The 20,297-nt window shown below is 45.8% G+C and overlaps 1 protein-coding gene across 7 annotated transcripts in view; it reads right to left on the reverse strand.

The window, feature by feature from the left end:
- Nucleotides 1–20,297, reverse strand: part of PPP4R1 (protein phosphatase 4 regulatory subunit 1) — a 107,362-nt gene that overhangs the window by 70,842 nt on the left and 16,223 nt on the right. For 4 of the 7 annotated variants that reach the window (XM_073550967.1, XM_073550965.1, XM_073550964.1 and 1 more), the window contains 4 exons: nucleotides 13,708–13,843; nucleotides 9,535–9,641; nucleotides 9,246–9,388; nucleotides 8,645–8,791 (listed from right to left, as the gene is read on the reverse strand). In XM_073550967.1, coding sequence (XP_073407068.1) covers nucleotides 8,645–8,791; nucleotides 9,246–9,388; nucleotides 9,535–9,641; nucleotides 13,708–13,843 — 533 coding nt within the window. The remainder of the gene's footprint in view (nucleotides 1–8,644; nucleotides 8,792–9,245; nucleotides 9,389–9,534; nucleotides 9,642–13,707; nucleotides 13,844–20,297) is intronic. The other 3 variants (XM_073550970.1, XM_073550966.1, XM_073550968.1) reach the window with 1 other exon arrangement.

The raw sequence follows: 20,297 nt of genomic DNA on the forward strand, positions 1-20,297 counted from the left end.
TGGACTCCAGAGATGCGCAATCGAGTTTAAGGGTACCGTTACACCTAGCGATGCACCAGCGATCCCGACCAGCGATATGACGCGGTCAGGATCGCTGGTGCATCGCTAGGTGGTCGCTAGTGAGCTGCCACACAGGCAGATCTCACCAGCGACATCGCTGGGGACGGGGATCGCTACTTACCTGTCAGACGAGGCGATCCTGCGTCCTCCTGCCTGCGTCCACGGAATGGAATGGTCCAGGAGCTTCTCACGCGATCAACGATAACCAGCGGGGGAGCCGGTCGGAGGCAAGTATCACATGCAGCGATATCGCTAGCAAAATCGCTGCAACGTCACAAAATCGGTGACTTTACAGTGATATTGCTAGCGATATCGCAGTGTGTAACGGGGCTTTAGTCAGGATTCTGGCTGGGCCAGTCAATAATGGTCACAGAGTTGTTCTGAAGCAACGTCTTTGTTATTTTATCTGTGTGCTTAGGGTAATTGTCTTGTTAGAAGGTGAACCTTCGGCCAAGTCTGAGGTTCAGAGCACTCTAGAAGAGGTTTTCATCCAGGATCTCTCTGTACTTGGCCGCATTCATGTTTCCTTCAATTGCAACCAGTCGTCCTGTCCCTGCAGCTGAAAAACACCCGCATAGCATGATGCTGCCACCACCATGTTTCACTGTTGGGCTTGTATTAGGCAGGTGATGAGCAGTGCCTGGTTTTCTCCACACATACTGCATAGAACTTCTTGGTGATAATTGTATCTTCGTCTTATCAGACCGGAGAATCTTATTTATCATAGTCTGGGAGTCCTTCATGTGTTTTCTTTTTAGCAAACTTTATGTGGGGTTTCATATATCTTGTACTGAGGAAAGGCTTCTATCGGGACTTTCTGCCATAAAGGCCCGACTAGTGGAGGGCTGCAGTGATAGTTGACTTGTGGAACTTTCTCCCATCTCCCTACTGCATCTGTGGAGCTCAGCCACAGTGATCTTAGGGTTCTTGTTTACCTCTCTCACTAAGGCTCTTCTCCCACAATTGCTCAGTTTGGTTGGACGGCCAGGTCCAGGAAGACTTCTGGTGATCCCAAACTTCTTCCATTTAAGGATTGTGGAGGCCACTGTGCCCTTAGGAACCTTGAGTACTGCAGAAATTATTTTGTAACCTAGGCCAGATGGGTGCCTTGCCACAATTCTGTCTCTGAGCTTCTTGGCCAGTTCCTTTGACCTCACGATTCTCATTTGGTCTGACATGCACTGTGAGCTCTTATATAGACAGGTGTGTGCCTTTACAAATCAAGTCCTATCAGTTTAAACACAGCTGGACTCCAATGAAGGAGTAGAACCATCTCAAGGAGGATCACAAGGAAATGGACAGCATGTGACAAATATGAGTGTCTGAGCAAAGGGTTTGAATACTTATGACCATGTAATATTTCAGTTTTTCTTTTATAATAAGTTTGCAAAAATTACTAAATTTCTGGGGGGTTTTTCAGTCAAGATGGGGTGCAGAATGTACATTAATGACAAAAACAATGAACTTTTTTGAAGTTACCAAATGGCTGCAATGAAACAGAGTGAAAAATTTAAAGGGGTCTGAAAACTTTCCGTACCCATTGTATATGACCCAAAATGGGAAACCCCCATCAAATCCCACCCACATCACAGTAAATTGTAAAATACCAATCCATAACAAGTAGGGCAGTGATAGGGAAACCCGGAGAAAAACGGATTTTGACAAGTTTATTGTTACTAAAATCACAGTGATGATATACAGAAGTACAATAACACGGACTAAGAAGAGAAGTACAAATAAAAATAGGGCAGTATAGAAAAAAAATCCCCAAGTCTAAAAGAGCCGACAATCCCTCTGAAAGTGCACTGGAAAGTAATAGCCCTATCTAGTCCTAAAGATAACTCTTATAGTAGACTTACATAAATGTAAGCCATGAACCCGCTAAATAGGGATTTTTGTGTACTCACAGTAAGATCCTTTTCTCCGAGCCATTCATTGGGGGACACAGACAGTGGGTGTTATGCTGCTGGCCACTAGGAGGACACTAAGTAAATCAGAAAAAAAAGTTAGCTCCTCCCCTGCAGTATACACCCTCTCGCTGGCTGAGATTTCTCCAGTTCGGTGAAAAAGCAGTAGGAGCATAAATAGTCAACAATAACCATAATTATGTCAAAACCTAAGAATGCTACAGTGAGCCAATAGGCTAAACAGGGTGGGTGCTGTGTCCCCCAATGAATGGCTCAGAGAAAAGGATTTTACAGTGAGTACACAAAAATCCCTATTTCCCCTACGCCTCATTGGGGGACATAGACAGTGGGATGTCTTAAAGCAGTCCCTTGGTGGGGAGCATACAACTGCTAATACCCCATGTACCACTGAGTCAACACTGAGGTACTGCCGATTGCAGGATGCGTCTGCCGAGAGCTGCATCCGCAGAGGCCTGAGAATGAATTTGGTAATGTTTTGTAAAAGTATGCAGATTGGACCTAGTCGCAGCCTTGCAGACCTGTTCTGCCGAGGTCTGGTACCGAATGGCCCAAGAAGCGCCCACTGACCGGGTAGAGTGCGCCTTAATCCCCGCTGGGACAGGCGCGTTCCTGACACGGTAGGGTTCCTGAATCTTCAAGCGAATTCACCTGGCTAGCGTTGCTTTTGACGCGGCTAGACTCTTCCTATGCCCCTCTGGAAGTATGAACAGGGCATCTGACTTGCGGAAAGGAGCCGTCCGCGAGATGTACCGTCTCAGCGCCCTAACCACATCCAGGGTGTGGAGGGCCTTCTCAATGCGATGGACTGGCGTCGGACAAAAGGAAGGCAAAACAATTTCCTCGTTGAGATGGAAAGAGGAAACGACCTTGCGCAGAAAGGACGGGGACGTCCTGAGAACTACCTTGTCCTGATGAAAATTCAGGAAAGGAGAACGGCAGGACAGGGCTGCCAATTCCGAAATTCGCCTGATTGACGTAATTGCCACTAGAAAGATCACATTCCAAGAGAGGACGGTCAGTGACACGTCCAGCAGCGGTTTGAAAGGAGCCTTCTGTAAGGCCCCGAGAACCAGGTTAAGGTCCCATGATTTCAAAGGCCTTCTATAAAAGGAGGCGCCACATGGGAAACTCCCCGAATGAACGTCTTGACCTGAAGTTTGGTGGCAATTTTGCGTTGGAAAAGCACTGACAAGGCCGAAATTTGGCACTTGAGCGAGCTAAGCGCGAGGCCTGATTTTAGTCAGGCTTGAAGGAATTCCAATATAGCTGGAATGGAAAACACCAGAGGGCATCGACCATGATCCTTGCACCACGAAAAAAAAAAAAAAAAAAGGTTTTCCAGGTGCGGTGATAGACGCGCATGGACAGGCTTCCTAGCACTAATCATGGTGGAAATCACGTCGTGAGAGAACCCAGCCTGTTCAACTGGCACGCCGTGAAAAACAGGGCCCCGGAGTTCTGGTGGTAAATCGGGCCCTGTGAGAGTAGATCCATGCGATCTGGAAGTCGCCAGGGGACGTCAGCGACTAGTTGTATTAGTTCCGCATACCATACTTGGCGCGGCCAATCTGGCGCGACTAGGATCACTGGTACTCCCTCTGCTCTGATCATCTTGATGACCCTCGGAAGCAAGGGAAGAGGGGGAACATGTATGGGAGCTGGAACTGGTGCCATGGCAGAACTAAGGCGTCCGCTCCGATGGCGCATGGATCGCGCGATCAGGCAATGAACCGAGGCACCTTGTTGTTTAGTCTTGAGGCCATCAGATCCACATCCAGAATCCCCCAACGATGACAAATCTGCTGAAAGACTTCCGTATGATGAGACCTCTCCCGAGGCAATGCCTTGGCGACTGAGAAAAATCTGCTGCCCAATTTTCTATGCCCGGGATGTGGATTGCCGAGATGGGCGAATGGTTGGTCTCGGCCAAAAGGAGGATGTGAATCACTTTGTGCATGGTCATCCTGCTCTGGGTACCTCCCTGGAAGTTGATATACGCTACAGCCGTAGCGTTGTCAGATTGGATCCTGATGGGGTGACCTGCGATTAGACGGTGGAAACTACGTAGAGCTAATCTGACCGATCGTATCTCCAAAACGATGATGGGGAGACATGACTCTCGGGTCGACCAACGACCCTGTGCCGTGTGGTGACCGCACCTCAGCCGAGAAGACTTGTGTCGGTGATTACTATCAACCATCTTGCTGGGAGAAAAGACCTCCCTTGATTCAGGGAGGACCTCAGTGTCCACCACCTGAGGGCTTGCCTGACCCGCAGAAACAGAAGGATCCGGCGGTCCACAGAGAACGGGTTCTTGTCCAAGCTAACAGCAACGCATGTTGTAAGGGACAGAGATGGAACTGTGCAAATGGAACTGCTTCCATTGCATCCACCATCTTTCCGAGAACTCTTATGCTGAAACGAATGGCGTGAGAGGCTGGACGGGAAAGAGTCCCGCACTGCCTGTTGTAAGGCTTGGGTCTTTTCTGAAGGGAGAATGACCAACCCGCGGGAAGTGTCCAAGATCATTCCTAAAAAGGAAATCTGCCGAGCCGGTATTGGGAAAGACTTTTCGAAGTTTATCTTCCACCCCAGGCGAGAAAGTGTATTTAGTGTTATATCCACGGATTCCTCGCAGGCTGGAAGGGACAGACCCTTTATGAGCAGGTCGTCCAGATACGGTAACACCACTACTTCCCGAGAGTGGAGAATGGCCATGACAGCAGCCATGACCTTGGTAAAGACCCTGGGGGCAGTGGAGTCCGAAGGGCAAGGCAACGAACTGGAAGTGTTCCTTGTGAATTGCAAAATGCAGGAACTGCTGGTGGGACGGGCAGATCGGAATATGAAGGTAAGCGTCGATGGATGCTAGGAACTCTCCTTTTTCCATGGAAGCGACAACTGATCGGAGAGATTCCATTCGGAATCACCGTACCTTGACAAACTGATTTAACAGTTTGAGATCCAGAATGGGTCGCATCGTCCCGTCCTTCTTTGGAACCACAAAAAGGTTTGAATAAAATCCTCTGAACCTTTCGTGATGAGGGACCGGAATGATGACTCCGTCCCTTAACAGAGCCTGAACAGCCCGAAGGAAGGCTCTTGTCTTTCCTTTGGGCGGAGAGGAAAGGAAAAAGCGAGTTGGAGGGGGAGCGGAGAACTCTATCTTGTATCCGGAGGACACCAGCTCCTTGACCCACTTGTTGTGGACGACCGCGAGCCAGGTGTGGCTGAAGGAAAGTAGGCGACCGCCTACTTTGTCAGAGTCCGCCGGATACCGCAACAAGTCATTGGGTAGATCTATGAAATCTGGCTCCCCTAGATCCAGAAGCCATAGGCCTGGGTTTCCAAGAGCGGTTAGGTCTGTATAAGACCTGGGAGCCTCTGTCGCCGCGCAGGGACCGACCGGATCCGGAAGAGAAGGTAGAGGAGGAACAACCGGAATTGTTGCGAAAAGATCGAAAACGCGTTGGTTGTTGGTTGCGAAACGTCCAAACAGCCTTTTGTTGAGGAAGGGATTTACTTTTTCCCCCGGTAGTATCAGAAATGAGCTGGTCCAGTTTCTCTCCAAAAAGACGACCCATTTGAAAGTGGAGAGAAGTCAACAATCTTTTAGATGTGGCATCCGCCCGCCAGTCGCGGAGCCATAGGGCTCTTCTAATGGAGATCGCATTAGCGGCAGTTTGAGCAGAGCAATTGGCGGCATCAAAAGAAGCGTCCACTACAAAGTCCGCTGCGTGAACTATCTGCCTGGCGACAGTGGTTGCCTCCGGAAGATTGGTGCCCTGGAAGGAAGTAATCAAGACCTCTGCCCAAGCGGCCATTGCCTTAGTGACCCAAATTGCCACGAAAGATGGAAAAAGTGCTGCTCCTGAAGCTTCAAAAACTGAACAGGCAAGGTAGTCAACTTAACGATCGGAGGGGTTTCTGACTGAGGAACCCTCAGAAACGGATAGGAGCGTTTTAGAAGCAAGACGCGATACCGGAGGGTCCACTGGAGGGGACTGTAACCAATCCTTCATTAGGTCTGGATCAAAAGGGTATTTAGCCTGAGTAGACTTTTGCCCTGTGAACCGCTTATGTGGACGATCCCTATGTTTCTGGACAATTCCTAAAGTCCGGATGGCTGGTAAATACCCTGCGCACACACTTGGTTTTCTTAAATGAGATAGGGTGTGCTGGAGCGGGAATATTTTCCTCATCCAACTTCAGAATTCTGTTGACTGATTCTATAAGAGAATCAAGCGACTCTTAATCAGTTGGGGGATTCTGAGGGGCTGTCGTGTCAGATTCGAATTCAGAGTCGTGCTCGCTGTGAACCTCAGGAGAGAGAGAGCGAGAGACAGGAGTTGCAGATGCTGAAGCGCGAACGTGACTAGGGGACGCGTCATGGGTCCGCTTTCTAGAGACCTGACCATCCCTTGAACGAGTACGGCCCCTGCTGGTGGACGGTTCCCGGCCGACGCCAGAGCCCTCCTCGGGAGGTAAGGACATTTTCTGACTTAAAGAGTCCTCCCGGAGGGAGAATATAGCCTGGGTTAGAGACTCCACCGACCATCACAGGGACGCAGCCCACTCAGGGGTACTAAACGCAGGAGGCCCGTCAGCCGCGGCGGCGAGGGGCGTTTGAGCGCAGGCCGGGTCGCAGTCTGTGCATAACGGATTAGTCTGCACTGGGCAAGGCAGACTTGCAAATGGTACACACAGTAAAAAACGCAGTGTGCTTCTTAGCAGCCCGTTTAGACTCCTTAGATTGAGACATAGCGCTCCTAAAAGGGTTAACGGCAGAGTCTGTCTGCAGCTGCAGGGAATGTGACAGGAAGGGGTTAAGCTTTAATCTGAGGGCAGATGCAGCTTACCCACGGTCCTGTGCTGTGTCCCCCGGGAGGAAAGCGGTGGCCCTGTGGTGTCACCCGGTATCTGGCAGCGTGCACGCCTCACAGCTCGTATCCAGAGCAGGCTGAGGTAAAAGACATGGCCCCCGAGATTAGAATTGCACGTCTCATAAGAGGTGCTAAGAGGAGGGGGCGGCGACGTTATCGCGGGCGGCGCTATTCAAATTGCGGCCTAGTAGGCCGGAAAAGCCGGCGACTACATTTTTGGCCTACCCGCGGTAGGCGCCGGGCGCGATGGGGCGCCGCTGACGCCAAACCTCCACACTCCAGTGCTCGGCAGGGCGCGCTGTCCGGGGCCATCCATGCAGGTCTTCTCATCCTCCTGGGCTGATGAAGTAGAGCTGGAGGAGTTCTATGGCAGGAGGATGGAGAGCTATGGGGCTGATTCAGGACATTCGTAAGCGCTGTTCCAGTCTTCTCCATTGCAGTCCATGCGCTTGCCCTCGTATCCGTGGATTACCGGGACCGTAAGGATCATCGCCATCATCGCCAGAGGAATCAGCCCCAATTGTCGCAGGAAAGTGTATGGGGAGGTATACTCTGCGTGCCTGCCTGTTGTTGGTTCAGGGGAGAGTGGGCTGTAGAAAGGAACCGTCGCCCCCTTCACTCCGTTAAATAAAAATTTACAGAAAAATCAAAAATAAAATATAAATGGTGGGGTCTGAAACCAGATTCAAGTGCCTCCTATAGACACTAAGCAAGAACTGGAGAAATCTCAGCCAGTGAGAGGGTGTATACTGCAGGGGGGGAGCTCACTTTTTTTTTGGTTTACTTAGTGTCCTCCTAGTGGCCAGCAGCATAACACCCACTGTCTCTGTGTTCCCCAATGAGGCGTAGGAGAAATTGGAGGTACATATACATAATATACTGTGAATAAGCACACAATCAGTGCAGAGAGAACTGTTAGATCTACAAATCAATAAGACAGCATAGATGTATAACTCGTCACTGAATAATGTGTAGGACTAAACTAGTGCACATAATTTCTGCATTTAGTGTACCAGTCAATAGAAGTTAACGTAGAGGGTCAAAGATTGTAGGCAGGTGCATATAATCATAAAATTATCAAGAAGATCATATATTCACACAAACCATGACCCATCAAATGAAACATACAGCCTAATGATACCACATCAATATATGGTAGCGAGCACACTTTTTTTGTGATTATTCAATGAATAATGGCGATCATGTGATTGGGGACTGAAAAAACTGGACCTGGTCATGTTGTCCAGGGTCTCAGCTACCCCTGGTAACTGAGACCACGGAGATTTTTTTCAGACATGGGGGTGGGGTGCTATTGGCTTATTTCCAGCCACTGTTTTAAAACGGCGATGAGGGGAAAAACGACTCTTATTGGCCGCCGTTTTAATGCGTATTGGCGGTTGTTAAGGGGTTAAGTGGCTAAACTGCAAAAAAACAAACCAAGCTGCAGTTGCAGCAGCTACAGGCAGATGCCAGCTAAGTAACACAGCTGGCATCTGCCTGTTAATAAGCCAGATCATCGCCTGAGCTGGTTTAATACGTTCCTTCGAGACCCATGATGAAGATGCATGTCCCAGTTATACAAGGGGTGAAATCAGGAGTTCCAACCCATGAAGTTCTATATAGTCATGTATGGTTAATGAACAAAAATAATGCATAAATAATCACATTCCTTTTACGGCCATCGAGAAGCCAAACTGAAATACGTGCAGAGAAATTGCATTGGATAATAACTGTAGAAGACATATATGTAAAAAAATATATCTTAAAACTCACCGCTACAGCTTCAGTCTTGACATCATCATTGCTGTCTGGGGCAGTGAGGTCGATGAGCACCGGACACACTTTATTCTCCACATCTGACCTTTCAATCAGTTCCTGTTCTAGTAACACCAGCAAAGCTGCTTGACTCGTCTTTCTAACCTGAAGCAATTAGATTACACACCATTTTAATAAAACCCAAAGAAATAAAGCCAAGAAAATTGTAGCCTAATATAGAAGCCACCTCTATAAAATAAGCCAGTATCCACATGCTGCATTACAGCAGGGTCTGCACCGCAACCAGTGGTGTGAAAGGCCTGGCTGATCACTGAAAATGGAAAAGGAGCAAACATTCTAGAACACACTTGTACTTGCAAAAATAACAAATCTATCCGGTTTGGTTTGCAAAGGTCTGCTATTGCCACCATCAAATTAATCACAGCAAGCCCACCGTCCCTAGAATCCTACTACATGGTCAAACAATGGTCACAGAATGTAGAGGGAAACATGGCTGGCAGAGCAAATGAAGTATGCAATTTCTGAAACTACATCTTCATCCTTATAAACCAATTTGTTTTATACAAAAAAAAATAAACATGATGAATAAAAGTCAAACCTGGTTATTCTGGTCAGCGAGATACCTCACTACAATGGGTAGCAGATATTTGGAGAAAGCATGGGGAATTGATGGCCGGTTTTCTTGGCAGAACATAGCAAGGTGAGGCACTTGTTCCATGAGTTCAGCTCGTACTGTGGGCTCTGCACAGCAATAAGAGTGTTCAGTATTACATAATGGGAACTGTGTCACATAAGTGGTCAGTAAAAGGAAATGACAAGCACAATTCAAGCGGCCTATACATTGCAGGACAGCTTCGATGTGTTAGATGTCATAAACGAGCACATACCAGAATCTTCTGAGAGTTTTGTGACCCTTTCTAGCACAGCGATACAATCCTTCTCATCATCACTGACTTCTTTTAAGGTGTCCAGTAAACTTCGTGCAACCATTTGTCTGCAAAGCAAAACAGGCAAAATTAGAAGTGTACAGCTATAAAAAGTCAAAGCGGAAAAATAAAAATTCAACATTGAAATTATAAATAAATAAATGAAATGTGCACAGAAATATGTCCGCTATATAAAACACACTTAACCCCTTTACTCCCAAGAGTGGTGTGCATGTTAATGCCCAGGCCAATTTTTACAATTCTGACCACTGTCCCTTTATGAGGTAATAACTCTGGACCGCTTCAACGGATCCTGGTGATTCTGACTTTGTTTTCTCTTGACATATTCTATTTCATGTTAGTGGTAAAATTTTCATACAACTTGCGTTTATTTGTGAAAAAAAAACAAAAAACGGAAATTTGGCGAAAATTTCACAATTTTCCAACTTTGAATTTTTATGCCCTTAAATCAGAGAAATATGTCACACAAAAAAACTTAATAAATAACATTTCCCACATGTTTACTTTACATCAACATAATTTTGGAACCAAAATTTTTTGTTGTCAGGCAGTTATAAGGGTTAAAAGTTGACCAGCGATTTCTCATGCTTACATCACCATTTTATTTTTAGGGGCCACATCACATTTCAAGTCACTTTGAAGGGTCTATATGATAGAAAATATCCAAAAATGACTCCATTCTAAAAACTGCACCCCGCAAGGTGCTCAAAACCACATTCAAGAAGTTTATTAACCCTTCAGGTGCTTCACATGAATTTTTTGAATGTTTAAAAAAAAAATGAACATTAACTTTTTTTCACAAAAGAAATTACTTCAGGTCCAATTTTATTTTACCAAGGGTAAAAGGAGAAATTGGACTGCAAAAGTTAATGTGCAATTTATCCTGAGTACGCCAATACCTGATATTTCGGGGGGGGGAACCACTGTTTGGGCGCATGGCAGAGCTCGGAAGGGAACGAGCGCCGTTTGACTTTTTCAACGCAAAATTGGCTGGAATTGAGTGTGATACAAACGAGACAAGTATGAGTGTGTGCCTGGGTTACGATAGGTATGCAGTTTTCAGAATAGGTGATTATGGAAGTCATGCTGCCCATATGCTACCATCGTAGAGCGTTATGCTATGATCATGAAGAGTTAACTTTGTGACAAGCAACATATGGGGGAACTTTGAACAGTAACAAACAACCTTGAAGCACTGTGCTATTGTTAGAAGACATGCCAGTGGCAAACAAATCTTGGGTTGTAATCAGTAACAAACCACCTTGAAGCATTGTGCTATTGTTAGAAAACAACCTATTGCGCAATAGCAAGATACTGATGATTGGGCCTAAGCATACTGCACAGATGTGATATGGGAGTATGTGGAAGCTGTGTATAAAAAAAGGGGACCCTGTGTCAGCGAGGTAGGGACATTCCAGAAGGTATCGTGGACGCACGTTTTCTGTGATGACAAGACCAGAGTATTTCCCTCTCGCTGACACTGTGGTCCCTCCAGTGGAGAAGTGATGTTATAATACTTGGTAATGTAATGATGCTTATTTCTCTATGTACTATAATTCATATTAATTGTATGATTCACATGAAATGAATTAACAAAACAGGGTAATATTATATCTGCCATTCCATAATTCAGCATTATCCTGATGTAATCTTAATAAATTGTTACATTATTGTTTTACCATAAAACTGCATTCAGTGTGCCTAATTTGTATATTAGTGAGCGTTACGCAAGTAAGGGTGTACCTGCCCTGTCACTTTGACGTGGTAAAACATTGAGATCGGGCGCCATATCACGTTTGGTGAGCCCCTGATGTGCCTAAACAGTGAAAACTCCCCACAAGTGACCCCATTTTGGAATTTAGCCCCCCAAGGAACTTATCTAGATATGCTAGATATGTCGTGAGAACTTTGAACCCCCAAGGGCTTCACAGACGTTTATAACGTACAGCCGTACAATTAAAAAAATCATTTTTTCCACAAAAATGATCTTTTCACCCCCAATTTTTATTTTCCCAAGGGAAACCGGCCCCCAAACGTTATTGTGCAATTTGTCCTGAGTACGCTGATACCCCATATGTGGGGGTAGACCACTATTTGGGCGCATGGCAGAGCTCGGAAGGGAAGCAGCGCCATTTGACTCTTTTGGCTGGAATGGAGATCGGACGCCATGTTGCATTTGTAGAGCCCCTGATGTGCCTAAACTGTGGAAACCCCCCACAAATTACCCCATTTTGGAAACTAGACTCCCCAAGGAACTTATCTAGATGTGTGGTGAGCACTTTCAACCCCCAAGTGCTTCACAGAACTTTATAACGTAGAGCCATAAAAATAGAAAAAAATCTTTTTTTTTCCCCCCCACAAAAATGATATTTGCCCCTAATTTTTTTTATTTTCCCAAGGGTAACAGGAGAAACTGGACCCCAAAAGTTGTTGTCCAGTTTGTCCCGAGTACGCTGGTATCTCATATGTAGGGGTATACCACTGTTTGGGCGCATGGCAGAGCTTGGAGGGGAAGGAGCACCGTTTTATGTTTGGCAGCTGTCAGATGCTTTTTATTGTAAAAATAGTTTTTGCATCACCACATTTTCAGAGCTGTAATTTTTCAATATTTTATTTTACGGGACGAGTTGACATTTTTATTGGTACCATTTTTGGGCACGTGACATTTTTTGATAGCTTTTTATTCCGATTTTTTGGATGCAGAATGAACAAAACCAGCAATTCATGAATTTCTTTTGGGGGGGGTGCATTTACACCGCTTCGCATGCTGTAAAATTTATAAAGGGGTTTAATTCTTCGGGTCAGTACGACTACAGCGATACCTCCGTTATATCTTTTTTTTAAGTTTTGGCGCTTTTATACAATAAAACCAATTTTATCTAAAAATATAATTATTTTTGTATCGCTTTATTCTGCAAGCTATAACTTTTTAATTTTTTCGCTGATGACGCTGCGTGGTGGCTCGTTTTTTGCAGGACAAGATGACATTTTCAGCGGTACCATGGTTATTTATATCCATATTTTTGATCGCGCGCTATTGCGCTTTTTGTTCGGCGGTATGATAAAACATTGTTTTTTTCTTTTTTTTTTTTTTTCTTTGAAGGGGTTCACTAAAGGGGTTATATATTTTTTTTTTTAGTTTATTTAGGAATTTTTTTAAATTAATTTTACAATTGTTTTTTTTAACATTTTTTACTCTTTATTACTTTGTCCCGGGGGGGGGGGGGGGGGGGGACGGACATCACTGTAGAACAGCACTGTGTCAGATCAGCGATCTGACAGGCGCTGCTGGAGGCTTCCTCCGTGCCGGCTCTAAGCAGGCACTGAGGAAGCCGCCTCCCTGCAGGACCCTGAAGGCCCCCGCGGCCATATTAGATCCGGGGGCCTGCAGGGAGGAGGACCCTTGGAGCGACGCAGCACATCATGTCGCTCCGGGGGTCTCAGGGAAGCGCACAGGGAGCCCCCTCCTTGCGCGATTCTTCCCTGTGCCCCGGTACACTGCGATCATGTTTGATTACAGTGTGCCAGAGGTTAATGTGCCGGGGGCGGTCCGTGACCGACCCTGACAAATAGTGCCGGGTGTCAGCTGTGATAATCAGCTGACACCCGGCCGCGATCAGCGGCGCTCCCCCATGAGCGCCGCTGATCGCACTATTCCGTCCTTGGGACTTAGGTCTCAGTTCACATGGATGGAATAGTACGTTCAATGTAGGTAAGGGGTTAAACTGACACACTGACTGGCTCCATCGATCATGCGCTGACCACTCTGGGCCGTTAATAATAAATACATAGTATTCCGTGCCTTGTGCTACATTTACAGACTTTATAAGGCTGGGTTCAGACAAGGCATAAAAACTCCATTAATCCAGCTTGAAACCCTACATGAAAAATCAGTGTAGGACTCTGCACGCATTATATACAGCTTTACTACTGTCAAAAAGGTGGACCATGCATAAACATAGTGGAGTGCTCCGCGCATAGTGTAAAAATCCATAGAGAGAATAGAAAGAACTAAATGCAGCAGTGATCCAATCCATGGTAACAAAGTGTACACCCTCCATAATGTGTGCTAAATCCCGTGACTGAAGATGAGAACAGAAGGTATATACAGACCTGTTAAATATGTTTTCACTTGTGGCGTACTTGTCCAATCTTCCAAGAGGTGTCAACATTTCATCTTGTGAGACGAAGTCCAAGGCTGAAGGTATAATAATCACATCAGACTCTGAGCTGTAGTCATCCACACCAACTATCAGAAACATCAGAAACATGGCTTGAAAAATCAAGATACATTTAACTAACAAACGGTGATAAAATGCGGTGGTCTGTTCTCCATAAAGATCAAGACCATCTGTGCCACCATGACCTGAAAAGCAACACAACACCATGACTTCAATTAGGAGGTCTTAGGAAAATGGCAAAATATCACATCCCTATGACTGGAAGCCAGCGTCTCCCGGGGGGTGGGGATAAGGCTACATAGCCACAATGAGCTTTTATCACATTTTTTTGACGCTGCGTGTATTCCCTGTGTAAAAACAAAACAAAAAAATAACACAGCGTGTTACAGTTCCAGCAAAGTAGATGGGATTTATAAAATCTCACGCCCACTGTGCTACTCATTTACGCTGCATAAACTGACCTGCGGTGGGTGTTTCAAGTCCGCAACATGTCAATTTCTCTTGCAGGTAAGCTGAGTTTTCTGTGCATATTTTCTCAATAGCTTTACATTATATGAGGAAAATTTGCAGGTAAAGACGCACGATCATTTTTAAGGCAATTCCATGATGGAAATGCATAAAAACGCATTGAATCTGCTCCTAAGTAAATCCATAAAGTTCAGTGACACTACCAGAAAGTTACAAAAGCAAGACAGCTTTAAAGAATAACACCAAACAAAAAGAACAGCGTCAAAAACAGAAGTAACCTACGGTAATTTAAATAATGGGTCCAGAAATTCTGAAACATGGGGGGGGGGGGGGGGGAACACACCCCGCACCAAAAGCTCATCGTGGGATCATAGCCCAAGAGCTAATTTTCCCCTTTAAAGGGGTTGTCTACTACTAAGACAACCCATTCTTAAACTAAATGTTTGGCACCGATAAAATTATAAAGCCTATACTGACCTCCTGTGCCGGCGCCGTTGCACCGTGTTGGCACTCGCTCTCCCCAGGGCTGTGATGCGGTGCAGTGACACGTGATGCCCGGCATCCAATCAGCACTGGCGTCACTGTCTCCACCTTCGGACAAACTAAAGAGGAAGTCCGGGCTGCAGTGGATCCCTGGCTTCCTCTACATGTTCAGTTTGTTCAAAAAGCAGAGACCGTGACACCAGTGCCAATTGGACGCCGGCGCCACACCACCGCATCACAGCCCCAAGGAGAGCCAGTGCCAAAACAACAGGAACGGCGCCAGCACGGGAGGACAGTATAGCTTTATTATTTTATTGAGGCCGAACATTTAGTTTAAGAAGGAGTTGTCCTAGTAGCGGACAACCCATTTATGCAGTTGTTTCATTAAGGCGGCCACGAAGCATTTTAAAGCTTTCATCTGAAGACAAATAAACCTTTTTTTTTTTTTTTGGACGACAGGTTCCCTTTAATTATTGATCAGCATTTGCAAAGTTGTGAATCTTTGTAGAGCACTCCATTACTTAATCTTGTTTCTTTTTCTACTAGACTCCATGTTGAAAGTGCAGTTTGAAATGCGTTTTCATGCCAGTCTAGCAAATATCCGTGCTCCTGTGTGAGCTTCTCTGCTCCCCTTGCCCAGACACTATTTACAAGCTCTCTCCCTGTGAGCATGTAGAGAGGAAGAGCGTACAGAAGCTCACACAGGAGTGCGGATTAGCTGATTCGCAGGACCCCATCAGTCGGCCATGTTAGTGACAGCTGGATAGGAGTCCTTCTGCAGCCCTCAGGGATGCCGATTACTGATGTGGCAGATGGACCAGGAATTGATTTGCACCAACTGTAACCCGTACTCCTGTGCGAGTGCCATAGGAGACCATCATTTACACTACACAAAGCAAAATGTCATAATTTAGTACTGCAGCTAAGAAGCGATTGAAGGATTTGAGGGCTCAAGTCTTCTCAAATGACTAAAATAATTAAAAAAAAAAAAGTTATAATACATACGGTATTTATTATGCTTTGCTTATATAGCACCATTAATTCCACAGTGCATTACATACATATATCTCATGACACATCTTTTCCCAGTTTGTAAATAAATTTTTAAAAAGTCATGTTTTTTTCTTCACCTGTAAAAGTCCTATTGTAATATAAAAGTAATAAAAAAAACATTTCTTGAGTTGTTGCAAGTGTTCTAAAAAAAAAAATAAAAAAAAAAAATTAAATGTAAAGAGATCAGAACCTCGCATGTACTCCGAAATGGCACAAATGCCAGCTTTACACACAAAAAAACTGAGTCGGACGCCTCTGACACAGCAACACCAGATCTCACACTTTGCACTGATGAGGGGCAGAACCCCGAAACACAGCATCTGCAAATTGAGATTCTGGTTTTGGCTTTTATCCTAAGGCCTCTTTCACACTTCAGTTTTTTACAATCAGTCACAATCCGCCAGGTTTTGAAAAAAACGGATCCTCAATTTTCTTTTGCGGATCCGTTTTTTTCCCCCCATTGACTTCCATTAATGGCAGATTGTGACGGATTGGCGTCCGTTGCATCCGTTTTTTTTGAGGATCCGCCAAAAGTTGCTGTCCGTCACCATCCTCAAAGATTTCAAAACGGAGCTTGCAACGTAAAAAATTCTCTCTCCCTCTCTCTCAGGCTGCGATTCCTTTAAAATTCTTCATTTGTCGGATCCGTCAAAAAAACGGACGGGTGGCATCCGTTGTCATCAGTACTAAAACGGATCCGCCATCCGTCCTTTTGGCGGATTTTGACTGATGCAAAAAACTGAAGTGTGAAAGAGGCCTAAGTCATGTAACAAGGCTCGTTAAAGGGTCGACATTGACTTTTAGGATTGCTACTTCCAATAGGTGGCACTAGAATTCTAGTCCACTTCCTCTCTGAAGAGACAGTTTGCATAAAACAAAAATTAGTAAAAAAAAAACAAAAAAAAAACCCACTTCATCCAAATTTGATTCCCCCCCCCCATTTCAAGTACAATATATAATATATGATTAAGTGAAAGGTATAACTGAAAACTACAACTTGTCTCAAAAAAAAAAAAAAAAGCTCTCACACAGTCATGTCAATGGAAAAGTAAAAGTTCAAACTCTTCAAAAGAAGTGGAGGAAAAAATAAAAGTGCAAGAAAAATGGTTAAGCAAAAGCTATGCAGGGATGAACAAGAGCAGACCCCATCCCATGCCTGGTATGTAATTGCTGGATCACAGTTTGGCATCTTGTCACGTACAGCATCTGTGTGATAATCTGCAGCCAATTAGTGGTTTAATAATGGTGGGCTGCATTACTGGAACAGCGGCTATGAGGAGAAAAGCACGTTTTATTCAGCTCTCACTTTCAGTCCTTGGTGAAGGGAACAGTAGTCTACTTACTACAAGGAGGCGAGTCATTTATCACTGCACAGCTAATTGACTGACAGCCTGCGTGACACACTGGATAGTTGGCTGCGAGTCAAGATTCAGGGGAGCGATTACAGAGCGCTCAGTGTATGGTGACTAACAACTCCCTGCACCGCCCCGATGACTAAGCAAGCGGCTGCAGGGAGAATATAACTTCATTTTCTCACTGTAGCAGTGCTTTCAATAAGCCCGCCTGGCATCAAAATGCCATTTACCTGCAGATTACCATTGTATCTGCAGGTAAAGTGTTTTTATTAAAGCATCAGGTTCCCTTTAAATGGTTAATGTTTGATGGGTTTAGCTTTAGTTTTAACCTTAGTTTTATTGAGGTTTCTGAAATCAGAAGCAGCAAAGAGACTTTTATCCAAAGTGACCAAGGCTGGTTTCACACTAGCGTTTTCTAGCTCTGCGCTTTGTGCACATCCATGCGCATGCGTTCTGTGCTCCTATCTTTAACATGAGGGCGCATGGTATAGTGTATGCGCATGTGTTTTTGTATGCGTTTACGTGCGCATGCGGTTTTTTGTAGTCTGCGCCTAGGCTCGCCGGACGCAACCTGTTGCATTTTTGGTCCGTCCGACCTGTCTCAAAGAAACGCATGCGCACGGAATGAGCAAAAAAAAAAAAAAAACACAACACATAACAGTCTATGGCAGGCTTCCCCAACAGATCATGTTTTCAGGATTTCCTTAGTATTGCTCAGGTGATAATTGCTTCACCTGTGCAATACAAAGGAAATTCTGAAAACATGACCTGTTGGTGGGCCTTGAGGACTGGAGTTGGGGAACCCTTGTCTATGGGAACTCAGGCGTGCGCATGTGCGTTTAAAATCGCATGCGTTAAGAGTTAACATGGCTAGAAACTGGTTAAAACGCATGTGCCTGAAAAAGCAAACGCATACAAAACGCATGATGCGATTTTTGCATGCGATTCTATTGCGCACGAAGCGCAGCGCTAAAAAACGCTAGTGTGAAACTAGCCTAATTGGAGAGAAGGTATAAAAGAATGATTTTTGGTATTCACCGTAAAATCTTTCTTGGAGCCTTCATTGGGGGACACAGATAACCAAGGGTGTATGCTGCTGTCGCTAGGAGACTGACACTATGCAAATAAAGCAAAAACTGGCTCCTCCGTAGCATACACTCACTGACCGGCAGGAACTTAGTACCTCAGTTAAGTGTTAAAGCAGTAGGAGAAGTAACCAATAAACTCCATATATGTACCGGCTCAACAACCAAGGCACGTATGCCCAAAACCAGTACAAACAAATAGGGAGGGTGCTGTGTCCCCCCAATGAAGGCTCCAAGAAAGAGATTTTACGGTGAGTACCAAAAATCATTCTCTCTCTGTCGCTTCATTGGGGGACACAGGTAACCATGGGACGTCCTAAAGCAGTCCCCAAGGGTGGGAACAGAAAGAATGCAGGGGAAAAAAAGGGACTGAGGCCGGTCGGTGCATAACCGCTGCCTGCAGCATCTTTTCTTCCTAGGCCTGCGCCAGACAAGACATGTGTGATCTTCGTAAAAGTCTGCAAGAATGTGCGGAGATAACTAGGTCGCGGTCCTGAAACCTCTAATGTCGAGGTCTAGCGAGAAAGTGCTCCAGGAGCTATCCAGAGTACGGACCGGAGAGGGACAAGCGGGACCTAGAGAAGAACGGGCAAAGTCTGCACTAAAGTGAAATGAAAGGGAACAGAGGACGGCAGGATAATGCTGCCAACTCAGAACTCCCCTGATTTCTCTTTTTGGTAGCCATAAGGCTAACGGAACCAAATAGTTGTGCTTACGCCACCTGAATCAGATCTTCAGACACTGTAGTAGAAACATCAGTAACTGTAGTAGAAACCTGAGGATGCAGGTTCTCTCGTCCAAAGCAAGGTCAGAATGACCTGATGGGGAAAAAACCCAGTCCCTCTCAGAGGTAGGCCTCAGAGGCCATGGAGTTAAACTGAAACGACTGAACTGTGGCGGAAGAATATCTGGACGGCCTGGAAAGCCCCAGGAGGCGTCCATGAGTATGTATGCCAGCTCCGGGTACCAGGTCGGACTTAGCTTGTAGTTGTCAAAACAACTTTTGACTCTTGTGAAAAAGGGAAGAGGCGGGGGGACAGAAAAGGCATCTGAAACTCGGACCTCGGAATCACAAGTGTGTCGCAACCGACTGCCCTCGGATCCTGGGACCTGGTAACGTACTGGGGAACCCTTTGGTTTGTTAGAGAAGTCATTAGGTGGGCATCCAGAATGCCCCACCTCCGAAAAATGTAGTTGAAGACGTTGGAGTGGAGAAGTCTACTCGCCTGATGAGAACCCCCGATGGTACAAAAAAATGGACCTTCCAGTAGGCTACCCCTGGAAAGTGGGCGGCTGATATGGCAGGGACATGGCCTTCCGTCCAACGCAGGATCAATGCTACCTCTACCACGATCTGTGTGTTGCGAGTCCCGCCTTGGTGGTTTTCGTAAGCAACGGCTGTGACCTAGTCCGACTGACTGCGGACTGGCTTACCTGCGAGAAGAAACTGCCAGCGGAGGGGGGCAAGAAAGATTGCCCTGATTGCCAAGAGATTAATGGGGAGGAGGGTCTCCTGAACATTCCAGCGACTCTGCGCTGTGAAATTGAAGAAGACTGCTCCCCAATCCTAAAGGCTGGCATCAATGTTGATGAACTGCCAACAGAACTGGAGAAATGACCTCCTGCGCAGGGCAGAGACGGATAGTGCCCACCAAGAGAGGGACTGCTTCACAATGAGAAGTAAAAGCACTGGCCGATCCAGGGAAACAGTCCAGGGAAACAATGCTCTTATCCCAGGTAGACCGGAGGGCCAACCGAAGAGGGCGGGAGTGACAATGGACATAACGCAGTTTCCATGACCACCGCCCTGACCTTCGTGATGGCACTGGTAGCGGACGCCAGGCTGAACTGGAGTGCCGTGAACTGGTAATGGTGCTCCTGTATCGCAAACCGAAGGAACCTCCAATGCTGTACACAAACGGAAAAGTGCAGGAAAGCATCCTGAATGTCCACAGAGCAAAGTAAACCCCCTGCTCCATGGCGGGGGATCACCAAGCTCCAAGATTCCGTTCTGAGGAGACGAAACCGAAGAAGGTGGCAATTCAACAGCTGGAGGTCTAAGATCAGGCTTTTTTTTT

The sequence above is a fragment of the Dendrobates tinctorius genome, unplaced genomic scaffold (assembly GCF_039654945.1).
Source record: "Dendrobates tinctorius isolate UK_male_01 unplaced genomic scaffold, ASM3965494v1 ptg000171l, whole genome shotgun sequence".
NCBI lineage: Eukaryota > Metazoa > Chordata > Amphibia > Anura > Dendrobatidae > Dendrobates > Dendrobates tinctorius.